The sequence below is a fragment of the Cygnus olor genome, chromosome 10, assembly GCF_009769625.2.
Source record: "Cygnus olor isolate bCygOlo1 chromosome 10, bCygOlo1.pri.v2, whole genome shotgun sequence".
NCBI classification, from domain to species: Eukaryota; Metazoa; Chordata; class Aves; order Anseriformes; family Anatidae; genus Cygnus; species Cygnus olor.
Genome location: NC_049178.1, coordinates 14,376,509 through 14,396,908, shown reverse-complemented (window position 1 = coordinate 14,396,908; position 20,400 = coordinate 14,376,509). Strand labels below are relative to the sequence as shown.

Below are 20,400 nucleotides of genomic sequence, written 5' to 3'. Positions count from 1 at the left end.
AAGTGATCTAAGGAGGGGTAAAGTGGCAGTGTCTGTGTAATGCTGGCAAGAGGCCTGCTCCCACAGCTGCTCTGCGGCCTCAGGGCAGGTTGGGCCTGTGGAATCCCTGTCAGCCTCAGGCCTGATATAAAGCAAAAGTAACTAGGAAATGTGCTTATACTCTCCAAGTGATCCTTACCACTTGGGAACCAGCTACTTCAGTGATGAAATCAAACCCACATTAGTGCCTTTGCCAGCATAATCATGCACAAAAGCATTTCTAGTTAAGGCAGAGGCATAACGAATCCATTTTCATTTTCTGAATGAAGCTCTGTTTTCTGTACATTGTCTGTCCTTTACCTGATATGGGGGGAAAAGAACACAACAGATCTAAAGAGCAGTAACCTCTTTGCCTTTTAACATTTCACAGCATAAAAATAAGTAATTGTTCTGTCCTAAAAAAAATATTAAAAAATACTAGTCCAATAGCAATAACAATAACCCAAGCAACACATTTCCTGCCAGTTAATGAGCATCAAGGTTAAGGGCCTTTGGCTTTCCCGTGGACCCTGGTGTCTTTTAACCAGTCATTAATTGCTGAGAAATGCCCTCTACATCCATCACTATTGCTTAAACAGTTATTTAGTTTACTATCTCTGTCAGTCTGCAATATGAAGGTCTCACGTGGCCATCTGCTCCAAGACTTTGCTGCCAAAATGCATCGCAATTTATGGCACAACCTGCCTCTACTTTCTACCCATAAGCCAAAACATCCTACTTGGTTTGCTGCTCTACCACTTACCATTTTAAAAAATTAATCCCAGACAAGTTTCTTCAAAAGGTCAGAAAACCAAGAAAGGGAATGGAACTTGATAAAGTAAGGGAGGAGTTAAGCGCTTAGCAGCAGAAATCACAGATGACAGCAAGGCAAAGAAAGTCTTCCTGTTACCAGTAAAAGATTGTAAGTTACCCAAGAAAAATGACAGTTACTGTTGCCCTGAGAAGCAATAACTTGTCAGCAAAAATCCATACCCCAATGGGTGAAAAAATCAAGTAGAGCAGCAGTGCTAAAATCACCCAGCAGAGGAGACCAAAGATACAGCTTTCACTGCCAATTGCGTGGAGACTGGAAAATTCGCTGGCACGTTTCGGTTCAACATGGTTTCCTATTATATGTGCAGCAATATGTTCCTATTATACATGCAGTATAGCATTAGCATCTTTCTTAGAAGAAGAGCACCATCCTTTTTTCTTGGTATTTCTAATTATATTTATTGCTGGTTACTACAAACACTCCTTTGTGACCAAAAGAGCAGGGTGCATAACATGAATAGATTAATTAAGCACCAAATTTCCACAGCATTCAGCCTTCCCCGAACCTCATTTTGTTACAAAGGGCAACAAACTCAGAATTTCAAAGCAAACAGGAGCATTTCTTAGTGAAGCTGAAAAAAAACTCAGTAATGCATCAAAAACCCAAGCTATGCTTGATGGTGGTTTACATTAACTAGATTTGCTTTGTGGTAAAAGCAAACAGGATCACAGCCTGTCACTCCATCTCATCTGGGGAGCAATAACTCCCAACTCCCACTACATCCCTGAATTGCTGGAACAGGATCTAAGGCATCTTGTGGACTCCAGGTTGTGGCTCGCACCCAAAGTCCCCTGGAAGCCATGGGCGTATCTGAGGTCAGGTTCCGTGTGCAACTGCGTTGCACACTCCCGGAGCAGGTACATGCCCTGGGTTTTGCTAACAGACCTTCTGACTAGGAACCTGTTACCTAAAGCACTATAGACACACATGTCGAATGTTAATAAAGATAAAAATATACTTCCAATAAATAAAATTGAATTAATTAGCAGTTTAATCCAATTCCCTAAAAATATTTGACCTTGTCAAATGAAGAGGGTGGCCTTGTAATTTCTGCTTTTTACGTTTTTAGAATTAAAGAGTAATCAAATGCATGCAGTTTTGCATATAAATCAACCTTGACCTTTTGGTGAACTGTTTTGGTAAAAATAAGCAGTACTCTGACTGTTCTTTTCTCTGAAAGCCAGAGCAGACAGGGCAGAAGAGGATTCAGTTCAGTGAAGAACACAGTGCTATAATCATATCAGAAACACATTAATAAGCTCCCACTACTTTGAGCAGTTATTGCTCTTTCTTCTCTAAAACATCCCAATTTCTAAGACTTCTCCTTTCCTACAAAAGTCTGAGCCTTGCATCTCAGCATTCTTTTGGATTAGATGTTACAGCCTCCCCAAAGCTGATAATTCAAGGTTACACCTTGAAACTCTTATACAGCCTTTTATTCTGAGGAACAACTGACTACCAAGAGAATTATTTTATATTGAGAGCCTAAAAAATTTTTTTAAAAAACCAAACCTTAAAATCTGCAGAACTAGCTTTGCACAGAATGCAAAGGCAGAGATAGGAGGCTGCTGCTGGAAAATTATATTAAAAAAAAAAAAAAAAAGCAAACCCCAAACAACAGAACAATGAAAAACGAGGAGGGTGAAACATGGCTTGAATTTTTAATTGACTGCAGGCACGCTATGGAGACAAACAGAAAAGAACATACCCGTTTTTCCTGTGTTTTTCATCCAAGTCTTGTTAGAAGATTCATTGTCAAAACCATCAAGCTGCAGTTCTTGGTACTCGTCTCCGACGTGAGCCTGATGGTCTACGATGTCTATGGGAGACTGGTGAGACCCTCCGCACTTCTCACTAGAAGTAACCCAGTGCTCGGGACCATAGGTACCTGTTAAAAAATACCAATGTAAATTAATATTCCAGTGGCTCAGCAGTTCTGGATAATGCTTAAGAAAGAGGATGAAGAACTTAAGCTCCCCAGGTAACACCACTGCTGTTACACTTCCCACATTTGAAAAAGGTTAAGACTTGTAAACGTATGAAGAGATCGAAATCCATTAGCTTCATGCCGTACTCAAACTTTGCCTCTAGCAGTAAAGAACAATGGTCTTTTTTTTTTTTTTTTAATTACTATTCTATAAAACTATCTGCAATTCCCAAGTTCTTCATGCATATGTTATGAATTAGCATGGTTTTACAGGAACTTTCCTAAAGCTTCAGCCATGATATATTAGTATATATTTACCTTTTTACATGAGATACATAATGTACCAGCTATGCATTAACTTGCATTTGTGCAATACTCTGCTTAGATAATATGATCTTTATTAATGATCTCATTTATTTGGGTGGTTTTGAAATCAGAAAAGATGAAAATAAAGATTTAAACCAAAGGGCATATTAGTAAATTTGAAGAACGCAAGTAAGTATAAAACGCAAACTCTTGATGGAGGAAATAAAGACAGCAATAATTGATCAGGAAAATACTCTTCCTTTTATTGTTCTTACATGAGTTTTCTGTTTTGCTTATTAGCACAGTCTGTTCTCACCTGATGTAAGCTACTCTCTCGAAACAAGTCAAGTATTAGCAGTAAAGGAGAAGGTCATGGTCTGTCACGGTGTGGTGGTGGAGCTGCGAGAGGTGGTATCACAGACCACAGCTCAAGCTGCCACAACCCGAACCCACCATGCCCATTCTACAAGGCTCTCCAGCAAGAACAGTCAATAAAAATACCCCGTGGAAATAAAAGGTTTCAGACAAAGCCCTTGCCGTCCCCACCACAGACCACCTCTAGAAGCAATACAACACCAGGGGCCTCAACAGCACACAGAGGAGGATCTCCAGTGAGTTTCAAAATTTTCTTACAACCTCCCTCCCCAGCTCTTAAATTGCATTAACAGAGACTAAGAGATTGTGTTCCTGTGAGTGCAAATAGTTGTCCACGCTCCTGAAGTAACAGCACAGAGTTCTTGCAAAGCACTGTTCCCTCACAGTTCTTTAAGTGCTTTACAGCAGGGATCAGCACCCTTATTCTCATGTAAAGACAGGGAAAGCGATGAGCTGAGGGAAGCAATTTACCCAAGCTCTTCTACCAAACCAAGTTACAACCCGGAGCCAAACTCCAGTCTCCTGAGACCTCCGATGTCACACCTGTTCTGTACCTCTGAACTACACAGTCAGCATGTCTGCTCTGTAGCATACAGCAGCAAATGATGCGCCCATATGCATTTATTACCCTTACATCTGAGCAACATATGTAAATTCAATTAGTGCCATCCAAACACAGCAGTTGGGAAGGCCCGTTTCTTTGGCCCCTGGGTTTTAACGTGTCTAGTTGCAAAATGCATTTTTCCTATCTTCCCTTGGGCTGATGCAGGACACTTAATCACCAGCAAGATTTTGTGCATTACCCATCATATGCAAACACTCTATGGTAACGAAAACAACATCAAAGTGTTTCATTTTAATCTACAATTAAGCAAAATTGCACCATCCTTTAAAAGTCATTTACATCACCTGCCCAGGTTAAAGAATCTGTTTTGTTTATCTCATTGTTCAACTTGTATTGTCAGCAAAAGCCACTTTTAGTTAATTTCCCAATGTACCACAACTAAGGAGAACAAAATTATTAAAAAGCCCTACATTGGGAAACCTAAATATGTTCCACTTGTAGATTTTTTTTTTTCCCTGAATCAGGATGCTCTTATTAATTGTTTTGCAGTGAATTAACTGGCAATTCAGATTTACTTACCGTATAACCTTGCATTTACTCCATGAAATTTAGGAATTTGTTTTAGAATGTTTAGTCCTGCACACAATCATCAAACCTGCCAGCTCTCATTTTTTTGGGCTTTGTTATAAACATATGGTGAGCTTTTCAAAAGCACTCTGCTCACAGAGGCTATCGCAATGGTTTCAGCTGTGGTTTCAAAAGCTGTGCACTCAATTTTTTTTATTATTTTTTTTAGTATTTTGGTGACCTCTTAACCAATGGGGAGATCTTATTTTTGAATAAGCTGATTTATTTTAACAGGCATTGCAGGGTTACCTCCATGCATCTTGTCACAAAGGCTTTTTTTTATGATTCTTCTTATCATTATCATTATCATTTTTATTTTTAAGTGTAGCCAGCTCTCAACCAATTTGCAGTGAAAACTGTCTTGTCGAAAGAATAAAATAAGCCATAAGGGTAAACAAGCAAGCAAAACATCTTATTGAGTTAAAACCTCAAGTGACTTAGGTACCTGGATTAACTCTTGCTGAAATACAGTTTTTCACTGCCCAGACTTCAAAAAGGCTTTTAGGCCTTTGTGTCACTTAAACAAGCTTATTAAAAAAAAAAAAAAAAAGTCTTTTTTTTAATTTAACTTGTTTGAATTAGTTTAATATAGCAATACATCTCTTTTTAAAAATACAGTGGCTTCACCTGGTTCTAAATCTATAATTTACCAAAAAAAAACCAACAGCCTAATACTAGCTGCTATCTTCATGTGATAGTATTAGTTTTCATACAGAAAATGTTTCCATATGCTGAATTAGCTAAAGGAAAATCTAATGCAGTGAAACTCTCTCAGCAATTCAAAACCCCAATTCAGTGCCAGTGCTGTGACTCCAAGCCCTGACATCCCAAATTACAGCCAGAAGGCTAAGCTCTGATTTAAAGGTTCGAGACCTGCTAGTTAAAATCAGCACAGGATTTTATAAACGGCTGAGCTTTTCATTAATTTCTTTCCGAACTTTTTGATATGCAAAGTGTTACATGCAATATGACCTACACCATTATGGCAGCAATTCTAGACAGAAATAGAGGCCACAACCTCAACGCCACCATCCCAGCCGCGCGGGGCTGGGGCCATCCCAGCTTTAACAATTAGCGGAATAAGGCACAGCTGGGGGGAGGCAGGAAAGAAGGAAATTTTAATTTTTGAGTTTGAGACCAAAGTAAATCAACTCTCTCTCCAACGCAGGAAAAACAAGCTCAACAAATTGTAATCAAGACCAGTGCAGTGGGATTCATTTATTCCCTGGTAGCCATCAGACGGTTTAAGTCTAACTGCCTGCTTTTTTCCATGGACATTCAAGTGCAGTTTTAATTGAAACTGATCTTCCACTACAGATTTCAAATTAATTCTTCTTCCAAGTGTCTCATGCTCCAGACATCCTTGCCTTGCAAAAAACCCTATATCATTAGAGGAGGAAATAGAACGCTTTTTCTAAGCTTGCAGGTATTGATTACCTATTCCTTCCATCAAAGCACGATTGCCATTCTGCACTGTATAAATCTCTTCAGTGTTAGACACTTTATAAAGTACCGAGAATTATATCATTAATCATTTGCAGTTGCACCTGTCTTGCTTTATTGAATTCTTTGTTTTTTAGAACTTTAAATAAATGCTTTTAAATAAAAACATGACACTAAATAAAGACTCTGTTTCACTTAAGCCTAGCAAAAAAATCCCTGCGTTCCGTGTGTAACATTTACCCATCTGAGACAGATAACTTATGGCTGTTTGTATTTCATTTTTCCAATGGCGAGCATTACGGCTTTCATCAAATAAAATTTGGAATGAATTTGAATTGACCTTTTAAGGGTTGACAAATAATTCAGTTTTCAAAACCCAACCAAGCTAAGAGACCTCACCTGTGCTAACAACTAACACATTTCCACCACAATGGTGGGATGACCCGCAAGTGAAGGCGAGCATCCGACACCCCGTCCTGGAGCTGGAGTACTCGATGCAAGCGCGGCACCGAAACGGGACGTGCTGGGAACGCTGTGGGGAGGAGGTCACCCTCTAAAGCCCCAGTAAGTCCAGCCCCACCAAGATGAGATCCTGCCCTGCTGCTGCGGAGCTCGCTCATCTCCTGAGGCTGGCAGCCCCACAAGCTCATTTTGGTCTGCAGCCAGGTCTCTGGGAGCTGACCCTACCTCTGCTGAAACCAGGGGCGAGAGAGGTCCCTGCTTCTGAGGGGTAAAAGCGCATCTGGGGTCCGTCCTCAGCAAGACCACCTGCTTCTCACACCAGGACTTTCAGCAGCACAAAACGCCAGAGGTGTTGTCATCCATCCTCATCCGAACTTACTTGATGCTTCCAAAGACTCTGCAATCTTTTCTCACGCAAAATCTTTCAGTCAATGACTGCAGAATCTTTAATATATATGTATTTTTTTTAATGCACAAGCTGCTCTTTAAATAGAATCCAAAATTACCTTTCTCCTTCTAGTTATGTACAACCTAAACAATGAGAAGCCTTCATTAATGAAAAAACATTTCCACTAAATCTAATTAAAGCTTGCATAAAAACTTTAAAAAAAAAAATCAAATATATTTTTCTTCCACAAAGCTTTTGTTTAAACTTTCTTCTATCAAAACCACTGCAATTTTCTTGATTTTAAATCATTTCCCAACTAATGGATCAGCTCCTCTGATACAGACTGATGTATACCGCACGCTTTTACACAACATCCAGATGTAGTGTGACACACATCAGAAATTTACGAACAATCTGATTATGATCATTCATTTACAAGATGGGAAAGAAGCAGAAAAATCAACATTTGTTTTTCTTAATTTTACATGGTTTTAACATTTGCACAAAAATTTGACTTTAAAATCCCAGTCTATCGGGCAAAGAGCTAGTTCAGATTTTTTTAAAATTTTTATATATACATAACTTCTCTGTGCTTTATTCTTTAACAGTTTTTAAACAACATTATCTCAGACAAATCTAGATGTATTTGATGCCTCTAATCTTTTTATTTCTGAATGAAAATGGCAGTCATGATTGCAACGGCAACCCAAACCACTCACACTTCTGCAATTAAAACAAATTAGCTTGGCCACTTCACAAGGACATCCTATCCCATCATCTTAATGCACAAGATCATTAATCCACGATTATCTGCAAGGCAGATATTCACAGAACTGTAAGGAAACAGGCGCTGCAGAAAGGCTTACATCCATCACCCCTTCTAGCCCTGCTTTGTCCTCCCTCCACATGCAAATGGCTCTTGCTGCTCTCTTGCAGGCTGTTTTCTAACGCTGACAGAAGGAAGCTACCCTCCTAAGAGGAGGGAATCTCTATCAGAGGCAGGATGCCCACGTTTCACACAAAGTGGCAGGGCTCCCTTCTTGCTGGGTCAGAAGGATGTGGGATGTTGGGAATTATGTTTGGAAGCTCACCCAAAATAAGGCTAAAGGCACGCTAAGCAGTGGCTTGGTTACTCCTCGGATGGCAGTGGTATTCAGTTGTGTTAGTGATGCCACCCAAGCAGGTTGCCTCCAGCATCTTTTCTGCAAGTTTTATGGGAAGGATTCTCAGCAAGATTCTGGATAAACAGGAATGCTTTTCGTTGTACAGATGGGTAGGTATGACCTGCCCAGCCGACTGAGCATTTACTTGAGTAATGCTGAAGATGTGAATCTCAGAATTTCCGCCTGTCTCTGTCGTACTTGAGCTGCTCCCTCATGAGCCAAATCTCAAGAAACACTGAAAAGAAACATCAGTAAACAAAAACATCTCCTTTTTAACACTGAGAAAGAGCAAGGAAGTGGTGCCCTTGCTCAACTACAAAGCAGTGAGCTTCTCTTGCAGGCTGAATTTTCAAACAGGAAAAAATGGTTTAAAATAATCAAACATCAAGGAAATTCACTGCGGAACTAAAAGTATTTCAAGATTCTTCAAAAGTTTCAGGTCTGGGGTTTCGCTCTGTTATCTGGGACGAAAAGATCAAACCTGGTACTTGATGCCATTAACCAAGACTTCATCATTTTTGCCGTTTAAAAGCAAGTCCTGGAAGGCACGCGAGGAAGGTGCTTACGCCATGTGAGTGAGGACAGCAGGCAAGGCGTGTGCTGCAGCTCCAGCCCAGCTGAACTGTCAGCCTCCCTTCAGTCTCTAACCTCTGGCTTCCTCCTAGGAAGACGAAATGAAGTGAACCCTGCAGGATGAAGGCTAAAGGCTGCATTTAGATATAAGGCAGGAAAGAATGATTCGAATGACTGACTGATCTCTTGCTGAGTAATTTACCATGTGGCAGCAGGGGTAAAGGTATAAAAATCCCCGAAAGCCCTGATAAAAATCAGTGGCATCTTTCAGGGGCCTTCCCGTTGCAGAGAAAGCAATCAAGTTTTTGAATCATTATATTAGGGGAAAAGTTGCTGAAATTATACTGTCTTGCTCTAAAACGATGGCATACCAAATTCAAAGAGAGGGAGAAAGAGAGCCCGTAGTTAAGAGTTCACGGTGCCGTTTTGAACAAAGATTCCAGGATTTCCTACCCTGAGGGAAAAGGACTTTTCATTTTATTATTCTCTGTCATCACTCTGTTTAACATGAGACACTCATGCTTGCAGAAAATTCCAATTACTGCTTGAAAAATGAGACTGAATACCAAGAGCAAGGTCCTGAAGAGCTCGCTGAGACCCAGACAGATATAAGCATCATCCAGTCTGCAAACTCGGTGCAGAAAAAAGTGCCTAAGACATGTCAGAGTCGTAAACAGCCCCGGACAGGTTTTTGGAGAGCTGAAAGATGCTGAAAGAAATTTTTCCCAAGAACAGTTTCTGATAAGGGATATCTTAACCGGCAGTTGTTGGAACATACACAAATACAGGAAGACAGAACAAAAAGGGTTTGGATTTAGATAACCTTTGAGCAATTGCTAGCAGCAACATCGAAGCACCAGCCCTGCTTCTCCTTTCTGCACCGGTGCCACCACACCTACAGAAACATCCAGCCATGGGGCCTTAAAAGCAGAGCTGATCTTCAGAACTGATTTCACCAGTGATACCATCTCACTGCCAAAACACGGCTGATGCAAAGAAAAAGAAAGGCTTTAAACTACGCTCCTAAAAATAAATTGTCCTACAACACCTGCAGCTTTTAAACCCAAAAACAGTGAGGTGCACCATCTTCTAAGTTTCTACAGATACCACGTTTCTTGCTGGATTCTTTAATTAAGCCTTCTATTAATTATCTTTTGCAAAGAGTTCTAACGTATGTTTTCAAAAGCTTTGTATTCTTCAGAAGGTATGTGAACATCTGTATTACACAGCCACAAACACTTTTTCTTTTTCTGTGTATCCCCACACTTCCGTACAAATACTTTCTGGATCCTAATTTTGTTCCTCAAAAAAGTATGAAGCTGCCATGAATCTTGTATGAAGCTCCCGCTGTACCTATCAACCTGCCAGCAGCACAAACGTATGATAAATACGCAACATCAGGAAACCTCAGCACCTTAAGACAAATGTTGCAGGAAGTTCACAACAAATTGGAGCAAGTGCAATTACTTAAAACAAGTTTTTTCCATAAACATTTCAAGGTTTGCATCTGTGACCTGAATAATGTACCACCACGCAAAAGTGAAAATGGGACTAGCTTCAGCTGTGCTGGCAAAATATTTTGGGATTTCTTCAGGAGTGTGACACAACATACTCTTGATAGACACAACTAATGAGCTGCTGAGTTTTTTACCTCCAATATTTCAAAAATGTTTACATTATATTGAACACAGCATAACAACATCGATGAGATTAATATGCAGAACTTACTGAGTGGGAGGATGAATTGTGGTATACAAGGTGCGTGCTGGTGGCAAGTGACTGAGACAATATACGTCTACATCCTCTGTTTTTCATAATTTTCATTTTTAATAAATGTATCTGACATCTCACACCATTCATTTCGTAACTGTCTGTGGCCTTTTTAGAACCGCTCACCCTGAGCTGCATATAATAAACGAGGTGATAACTTACGTTATAAGGAGAAAACAGAAGATTAATTTATATGAAGACGTTGTAAATTAACTTTCTTCTCTTCCTATACCAGTTGAGTAAAACTCCATGAAGGCGAGGGAGAGACATAAAAATAGATTTTTTTCTTAAATATAATTTAAAAAAGTATAAATCCTAATGGAAATTACTGGATGAAGATGTACTGTGAATCAATGCAGTAGCTGATGACAGCACCTGATGTCGCTGGGTGGAAGGCAGGGTGTCAGCAGGCGGTGCCTGGGACAGGGCCCGTCTGAGGCCACCTCCCTGGCAGGGCGGCCTCCCTGTCACTGTCCTCCTTTCCCTTCACAGGCAACAGCTGGACAATGATGGACCTGGGCAGCAGACGCACTCGTATCGCTGTACTGCCCAACACTGCAGCGAGGAAGGACGAAGGCCTTCATTCTTCCACAGACAGGGCAGCAAACAGCTCAAAAACTCATAACCGAGCCACGTAAGGCAAGGCCGCAGCGACCCAACGTGCGGCACCTCACACTCGAGAACAGCCCCTCCTGGGCTGACCTGCCCCCTCCTGTAACAACCTCGCTTCTCTGAAGGCATCTCCCTCAGCTGGAAACCCCCCGGCACGTCCTCTATATCAGAAACTCAATCATCCGTCCCATAGGACAGGAGTGAAACGCCGCCAATTCTTCCAGATAGCAAAGATAAAAGGAGAAATGAGCCTGGTGTTTCATGGAATTAAACAGATGAAGAATGAGCCTGAGCACATATAATGCCGATGTAAATCACGGTCCCATCTGGACTGCTCCAAGAAGAAAGCACAGCATGAAAAAAGCTCTCAGAAAATAAAACAGAGGAAACAAGAGGAAGAAACTGGGCAGGAAACTTTCCCACCCAGGAGCTGTTTGATGCAGACAGAGGCCCGGGGGGCTTCAAGAAGACTTTGTGGAAAGAAGAGGAGGGAAGAGGATGTGAATTCGGCACGCTGCTAATTACGGCATCCCTTGCCAAGGCTAGGAGAGGCGAGGGGCCGAGCAGGCAGCGGCCGTGCTGCGGTGACGGCCCCCACAGGACCCAGACCCAGCTGAAGCGGGCAGCGGCTGTGTGCCAAAGCTGTGGCATGGCAGGGAGACCTCAGGCTGCAGGAGGAGCGAGGCGAGAGGAAAACCTAGAACAGCCACGGTGGGCTAAGGAACCACTGTATGGCAGCATTTTTTTTCTTCGAACCAGAGATCTTGGCTAGTTTGAGAGTTTGACTTAGACCAGGCTGAAGCATCAAGGCTCCCGCGCTGCTGAACCAGCCCAGCGGCTCCAGAGATGAATGCTGAACGACAGTGACAGTAATAAGCCGTGACATTTAAGTCAGGAAGTCTCAAATTCCCATCTTGCTTCTCTGGCTCCTTCCTACCACCAGGAGCAACACGCTCCATTTCATTCCCCTGCTTTATAAAGGGAGAAGTTCACCTGTCTCATCAGAGCATCTGCAAGGATTGCTCAAAACTTGAGAAGAGCTGCAGAGATTTAAAAAGAAAAAAAAAAAAAAGAAAAAAAGCACAGTAACTGTGCAAGCCTCAGCTGTCCCGCTGCAGACCTCAGTGCCAGGCTGCCTGTAAATGCATTTAGGAAAGACACAGTTCCAATTATTTCTCAAAGCACCGCACACTTGAAATCCTACTACTTCTCACATGTACCCTTAATAGCCTTGATCTCACCAAAGAAACTGCTAACGTAAATGATGCCTCACTGTAACTTAATTACCTCCAATTTAGGTGGGTATGGGAACAGAAAGTACCTTTTCTTGATTCCCATCTGTTCCTCATAACTAACCAAAGGAGCCTTCCCCAGAGCTCTGTCTCTGAGAACCAGCATGAAAAAGAAAAAAAAAAAGAAAAGGAAGAAGAAAGTAAGGAAAAAATTGTATATTTTTATTGAATTTTTGCAGGATGCTGGTTAATAAAACACCCACAGAGAGCACAGAGCAATATAGAAAGGGAATAAAGGGAGGGAGGGCTGATATCAATAAAGCCTATCCAGAGGCACTGGTGGAGTGAACGTACTCTTGGTTTCAAAAGAAACCTGCTACTAAAGTGATTTTCACTCGTTGCTTTGGCTCACGTTTAAAATTCACAAAAAAAAAAAAAAAAAAAACCACAAAAGTGTCCTAAGAAAAAAAAGCCAGGAAGATAAAATCATCCGCTGCTAAAACACGTGTCACCTTCAGCTTTCCAATATCCGTTGTTGGTCCTAACCTGACCCAAAGACGGCCACAATACGATACGGACTGTATTGTTTAAGTGCATCACGGGCAGCGCTGCAGCCCCTGAAATCATTCATTAGACTTTGACGAACACTGGCTTTGCTATGATACATCTCTTTTTTCTTTTTTTTTAAAGGTGAAAATCAACTTTTGACCAACTAAGTTGTTAATGGCATCCCTGTTAGAACAGACTTCTCAATCCAGCTGTCCTTTTCACTAATATGCACCAGTAAAATAGCTCCCGGGAGAGTTTCTGGGAGATAGCCAGCTTTTACTTAACGACACATCATGAACCCTAGCCTCAACTACCATTAACATTCAGTCTATGTTTCTACCATTAATTTAAGAGCATCAGGAGTAAGAATAAATAGGAAGACAATAAGCAGCCGTAACATCCAGCTTGAGGTACTCTAGCTGCAGAAGCAGGGCTATCTGCTACGGCACAGAACATTTTACAACCATTTTTCTCATTTTTGTTCCATACCTGCCATTTCCCATATGTTACATTAAATAGCTTAAACTCTTCAGAGCCAGCTTTAGTTTTTCAATTAGGTGACCAAGAGGGAAAGAGGGAAAGAGGGAAAGAGGGAAAGAGGGAAAGAGGGAAAGGACTTGATTTCCCTAAGATGGATCTCAGACCATCACACCACTACTGGATGAGCTCTGGGTGGAAGCATACTAGTGCTGGAGGAGAGCAGCAGCAGCCGCCCCCCGGCCCCGCAGCAGCAGAGCCCCTTCCCTCCCGCCGGCGCTGCCTGCGGCGCATGATCCGCATGCGAGCGGCCGAGCAGCTGCTGCGGGGAGAAACCAGCTGCCACGGGGAGCTGGCAGCAAAGCGACTGTGGTGACGGACGGAGTCGGGGTGAGCACTGCTGGATGCAGTACTGATGGGGCACAGGCAAACGCTGCATAAAATATAAGGCTGGGATAAATGCACTTTCCTCCAGCATAGCATGACCGCGTTGTTTGCAGCATCTCTTTAGGGAAGATCACCCCAGAGGGCAGCTCGCAGGCTATGAGCTTGTCACCAGAAGGGATCTTCCCCAGAGCCACATACAAGCATCACCTGCCCCTTCATGCCAGCATCTTCACGTACTGCCACCGAGGATGCTGGCGAGTGAAGCAAGTGCTTTCACACAGCCCTCCCTGCCCCGCTCAGCCCGATGCAGCCAGCTCTGAACACGCTCCCCCGTGCCGTTTATTCATGGCAGCGTTTGGGCAGCCCATGGCAACATATACCATAAAATGGAATCCGGAGTGCATCGCTTAACTGTGAAATCTGTAAGATATTGGATTTATATGGTGTTTGCAGAACACATTAGAAGATCATCATCATCATGTCTTTTCAAGACAGCCATAATTATTCAGGCTGTTATTCTATCTCACTGGTGCTTTTGAAAAACTATTTAATATTAGCAAACCCTCAGTAAAAACAATGTTTTGGTTGAGAGACTAATCTTCATCTCAGTACACAGCCATACCTGGTCTTATCTACATTACCAATTCCCTGCTGATTGAGCGGATTCATTAACAACACAATCTCTGGCGACTGAAATGAAGTCTCATTCTTCGTATCACTGGTGCCTTGCTGTTTGCTTTTCCTTCACAGTGTGCACACAAGTAATTAACTTACTATGCTCTGCTAGCTCCTGACACATTACTTGGCATAGAAAAATTCACCAGCAGGTAGTTAAGCATGCAAAATATTTTCAGTCAAATGAACTTCATAACAAAGCACTACTTAGGAGAAATGTGGCTCTTTCTGATACAGCACTAACATGCACCATGCCGCCCGTACCAACAGGAACTTCTTGAGTAGTAAGATAAAAATATATCACTTTTACCAGTTTTGTTCGACATGTAGGAAGCTTCTTTAGGGATTTAAGCTGGCAGACAGTAAAGGGTGATCTCTGAAAGGATGAGCATGGAGATGAACCTGATCGGCCCTTGTGAAAGTATGACATAACAAGGACTGGAACAAGATACATAAAGTATAGAACAAAAAAAAGAGGGGGCCGGGGGGGGGGGGGGACATAAAGTAAAGAGGAGATTCACTTCAGTACCGCATTACTGAGATTACCGGTGTCTGGATGTACAGAAGAACAGTGCATTTCCACTTACATGAAATAAAGAGAGGTAATTTGCTATTTTAAGCCTAGAGTTCAACGACAGTGAAACCTCCCTAAATAAAAACATGAAACTTATACACTCCACCAAAAAGACTCCACTCAGGAACGTGACTTAAAATATTTGACTATTCTCAGTAATATCAAGCTGTAAAACTGGAGTGAAGTTACTCATGAACTTACCTATTTGCAGGATGAGAGGTTACGGCATGAACTGACTTAGTACCACCGCAGTGCAGTGCGAGATGAAGTGTCAAAGTGACAGCGCAGTGCCTGTCACTGACTTTGCTAACACCAGGATTCTCCCTGGAGAATATAAAGATACCAGAGACTTTGTGGAAGTCTCCTCTGATCTGAACACACTCTAAACTAAGACTTAATTACCTTAACATTCGCTCAGCACCAGAGACTGGGAACCATGTGAGCTTCACGCCACGCTAGCGCAGTCTGGACAGTGTCATACCAAACAATTAGTCACCTGCTCTACACTGTCTGAGGCCTTCCTTTAAACCAAAAGTACCTGGATCTCCAAAACGTATGTAACAAATACTTGAGAAAAAGCAGGAACATGGCTCCAATAAAGACCCTTTCACAGTATTATTAATCACAACTTTGACCTTCTGTGACAAATTCTTGCTCAGAAGTTCTACAACTGCACTGACCTAGAACGTGGGAAATTGTGATCTCTAAGTTTCCTTCTACACAAGGAAAAATCTTTCTGAAGTCCTAGAAAATAACAGTTGTCTTCTGCTCAGTTTTGTCCAGAATACATTTGTTCCTTCTCCTTTCACGAGCCTGAAGGCATGTACCTTTGCCAACTCTGACTGTTGTTCCTACTCGCTCAGTCACAGAAGTTAGCTCCTCATGTTCCGTTGCAACAATTTTTGCTTGTGGCAAAAGAATTAGATCTGCGGAGGACAGAATTCACTGAGATTTGTGTATATCATTTTCCTCTATTCTTACACTGCTTTCAACAGCTCATTTAAATATAGCTCCTGTCATACCCATCATTTTCAGTTCACCTGTTATGCAGAACCACACACTCCACCTCCAACAGAGCCAATCTTTTTCTTGGCTGTATAGTTTATACACATTCTTTAACTCTACTCTGAGCCTTAACTTGTTATTCAGTTACAATCTATTCCTCAAACACTATTTCCATTTGCTTGACAGGAATATTAATGCACGGAATAGAAACCAGTTTTTGTTATTTCTAATTTTCAGCAAAAACGAACTATCTAGCTCAATAGCTCCCTGTATCTTTGAGAGTTACTCAGGTCTGTAAAGAGTTCACTATATCAAGGAAAACCTTTACGACTTCTCCAAAAGGCTGCTGAAACTTGCTGTGTTGCTGGGATGGGATCTCAGGTTTTGTTTGCTTTTCCCCACTCACAGTGTCAGTAAAAAGTAACAGGTTTTCATGCCAGAAGAAACAGTTGGATAGCACATACTGACATGACGAGCACAAGTCATTACTTCAGAACGCTACCTCTCCACAGAGCCTTAAAAACAGTCTTCACCTCTTTCAGAAAACTGTTCAGCATTGAAGAAATCAAGACTTAAGAAGTCACTATTTGTTTTCTGTTTTAAAGATTGTTTCAGTGTTTTATCGCTAAGTTTCAACCTGCAGCTTACTTCTAACGCCAGCTCATCGTGTTTCCAGCCCAGGGTTTATTTCGCCTTCTAACAGTAGCTTACAAGAGGCCTTCAGTAGACAGCATCTTCTCTTTAGGGACATGCATGCTTCTCAGGCGACTTACCCATATGTAAGTCTAGGTAAATGCCGTTGGGGCTGGACAGCTTTCCTCCGGGGCGTAAAGAGTTGCGCACTGCCCAGAGCCATCTTCCAGTGAGGAAGTCAACTGGGCTGGAAATTGCTCTTCACTCCACGCGAAACACTGAACGGACCTAAGCTGATCCCTCTGCTGCTTTAGGGAGCATTCCTTGTATCGAAGATGAGTAAATGAGTACTGTCCCCTCCTAAATGGGATATTTTCCCAAAGCCTAGATTTCTTCCTTTGGCTCCAATGGAACCTACCAACGGACTTGAAGCAACAAAAAAGGCGATCAGGCAAAAAGACAGATAAACAGGTCTGAAGAATATCATTGGACCATACTTTGTGTAACTTCGTCTTACAGAAGAATGTTTCCTCTAGAATGAGAGACTGTCTGGAGAGTGGAGGTTTGCGTGGCCCTTTTCTCCAGCATTCTGATGTTTGAAACACTGCTGTGGCTAAGTCCTGCCTCTTCTGCAGCTCTTGCTGGTCCCATCTTTTCCGACCTGTCCTGAATGCTTTCTCCATTCAAGCCGCATTAAACACATATAATCATTTTTCTAGCCCCTACATGGCCCATTATTGTTTTCATGTCTTCTTTAGCTTCCATCTGGCTTATGGTGTCAGCCTTCAGTTTCCCCATCCAAGGGTTACTCAAAGCACACAGCTCAGTGTTTTCTTCCATGTTATCATTCTCTCTGGCTGAGAACCACTAACACATACTCACAGAAATTCTTTTTTCCTTTAAGTCAATCCTTAATAGCGTCACCTACAAAAATCTGGCTGCCAATTAAGCTTGCTGTTGTGTTGAGATCAATTCCTACTACGCTACACAGTGCTGCCCCACCGCACCGTTGCACTTATCTGTATCCCTGCACTATTTATTATCTCACACAAGTCAAGAGCTTTTTGAGGAGCAGCCTATCCTTCTGTTCTTGTTTCGTTCTGAAGAAAATTTAAAATAGATTTCGATCCATGACTGGAATTTCTTGCCAGTGCAAATCCATAGGAATGAGTTACAGTATCCTGAGTATGATAAGGTAATTACAGAAGCCCTGTTTGGGACCATGGACCAAAATAAGTAATTAGATACAACCCTCCTAATTATAGAACATGTCTTAGGCAATTTAATGCCTTTATTAAAGCTGTAGCCAGTAGACTTGAGAGATTGCACTCTTGGTCTCATGAGAGTGAATTATGTCCAGCTTTTTAAACTAGAAAGTTTCCAGGCTCCTTGTCTTCAGAGCAAAGTTTGAAAACAGAGAAGAAAAAAGGTCCAGGAGCCAGAAGGCAAAGAACCTCAAAATTACTACCTTTTTTCAATCCCCCCAGATTTCTTTTGGTCGGTCTCATTACTTTTGAGCAACTGACCCTGGCAGTACTCCAGCGTACCTGAGTTTATTGACAAATACCAAACAATCTAACGGCCAGGGGAAATAACAAAGAATCCAAAGCCATCAATACCAAAAGCTGGGCTAATAAAAGGGGCCCACAGAGGTGCCCAAATGCCAAGCACCCTCCCGTGCTCAGCTCAGACCCATTTCCATTAGCTTTGTAAGCTAAATGGTGACCATGTAGATTGCTTTTTGCCTCAGGATGCTTTTATTCTAGATGACACCTACATACTTTGTACTATTGAGCAAGAAAAGAGGTTTTGTTTGTTTGCTTTTTGTTTTAAACTACCAGTGACCGATACTAGCTGACATGCCCACATAACACATCTTCTGGTCCTGCTGGTCTTGCCAAGTTTTCACAGCAGCAAAAAAAGCAAGCTGGGCTCACTTTGAAGTAAATTTTGGATGTAACCACTTATACAAAGAAGCTAGTAAATCAGTAACAGAAGTTTATTAATTTAGTAGTTACTGAGACAGATCTTATTGATCTTCCTTACTCACACTCTGCCTCTAGAGTTCACCTCACAGCTCCAGTTTATGCCTCGATTAAGTGGCTGAGAGAAGCTTTGCGTTTTATAGTATGCACATCATGTAGCGTAATGCTCGTGGTATGATGGCTTGCAAACCAAGTGGTGGATTTATCACCCTGCAAGAGGCTCCAGCTCTACTCACCCAGGGCAGCCAGCAACAAGTACTCGAGAGCTAAGCCCAGTCCCGAGCTTCGCCGCGAGATGCACGGCGCTAACTCATTCGATGACAGCCTCGTAGCCAGCTTCAGCTCGCTTGCGTTTCTGACACAATATCAGTTAGCTGGCGAGGAGTTTCCATTTTCAGCATTCGCATGTTTTTGTGAACATTTCTTTTTATAGGTTCTGAGTCAGCAAAGTACTTAAGCACATGCTTTACTTTAAATAGCTGAATAATCCAGTGTCTTTTTAGCAAATGTTTAACTTGAATTGTGTGAATAGTTCCAGTTCAAGGGCTCCTCATGCCTCGGACACTGAGTGCTCACTTATGCGCTCTATTCATTGCACAGATATAATATTATTCATGGGCTTCACATTACACATTTACTTAAGTGCTTTGCTAAACAGGGTCCAAAAAGCAAATATGCCACAGCCAGTTTATTTAATAACGCTTCTACAAATCCGGTTCTAAACTGTCAAGCATTTTAACAAGGAAAACTAAATAACAATAGGATTTACCACATTGTCTTTCACGTTGATTTAGCACTGACTACCAATGTGGCAACGTGGGTCAATACAAAGCACTAGGATTCCCCCTCCACTCTTTTTTGGAGGCGTGTTTGCTCCTTCAGCAAACCAAGCCAAACATCTCCTGCATGAAAACCACTGCTTCACAGGGTTTTCCCCGTGGCCACGGGTCACACAGAGCCAGCGCTACTTCCAAAGAGGAAGGGGCCTCTCCAGAGAACTTCTCTCCCCCATTTACTGTATCCCAAGTCCCACCATGAATTTTAGTCTCAAAATCACGATATTTGATCCCAAAAACGGCTAGAGAGTTTTGGGGGGTCTTGTCATAGGAGTTTGTTTTTTTTTTCAGGCTGAAGGAAATACTTGGGACAGATTTTCAAGTTCCTCTCCCATAACCATTGCTACATTTTTACGTGGAAGCTGATGAATTTTCCTCTCATTCCAAGGCTCCAGCAGCTGTGGCTTTAAGAAAAATACCAAATCGTGTGAGATTAACAATAAAACCAGCAGACCTGGCAGAGCTGCCTTACCCCTTTGGGCCATTTCCATTCCGAGTGGCTCCCCACTGACCCACACAATGCACGGCTCCTCACTAGTTTGGTAGCTACTGCTTCAGATATTTCAAAATACCGTGTTTTAAATTATTAGAAGGAAGCATTCCAAAAAAAAAAAAAAAAGAAAAAAAAAGAGGCTGCCAAGCGAACCTTCTGAAACATCAGCTCTCTAAATTCGTTAGATAAAAAGGCAGAGAATGAAATTCACACTTAACACGCATCTGCTCTGAGAGCAGAACGCCTTCCTTGCAGCTGTAAGTCCCATTGTTTCAGATGAAAGCACCACTGGGGCCTGCAGGTAAAGGGCTTTATGCTCTCAAGCGAGCTGGAGAAGCCAAATTAAAATGGGCAAAAAATGTAAACAGAACCAGATGCACCTGAGAAAAAGAAAGGCAACTTAAATTGCCTCAAAAGATAAAACGATTAAGCTCTGCTGACCAGTAGCTGTAAAACACGCAATAAATTTAGACATTTCTTTTCTGAAGGA

General features: G+C 41.9%; 1 protein-coding gene across 2 annotated transcripts in view; it reads right to left on the bottom strand.

Annotated features, from left to right (window-relative positions):
• Window positions 1-20,400, bottom strand: part of PTPRG (protein tyrosine phosphatase receptor type G) — a 402,944-nt gene that overhangs the window by 185,461 nt on the left and 197,083 nt on the right. For both annotated transcript variants that reach the window (XM_040569169.1, XM_040569170.1), the window contains one exon: window positions 2,562-2,741. In XM_040569169.1, coding sequence (XP_040425103.1) covers window positions 2,562-2,741 — 180 coding nt within the window. The remainder of the gene's footprint in view (window positions 1-2,561; window positions 2,742-20,400) is intronic.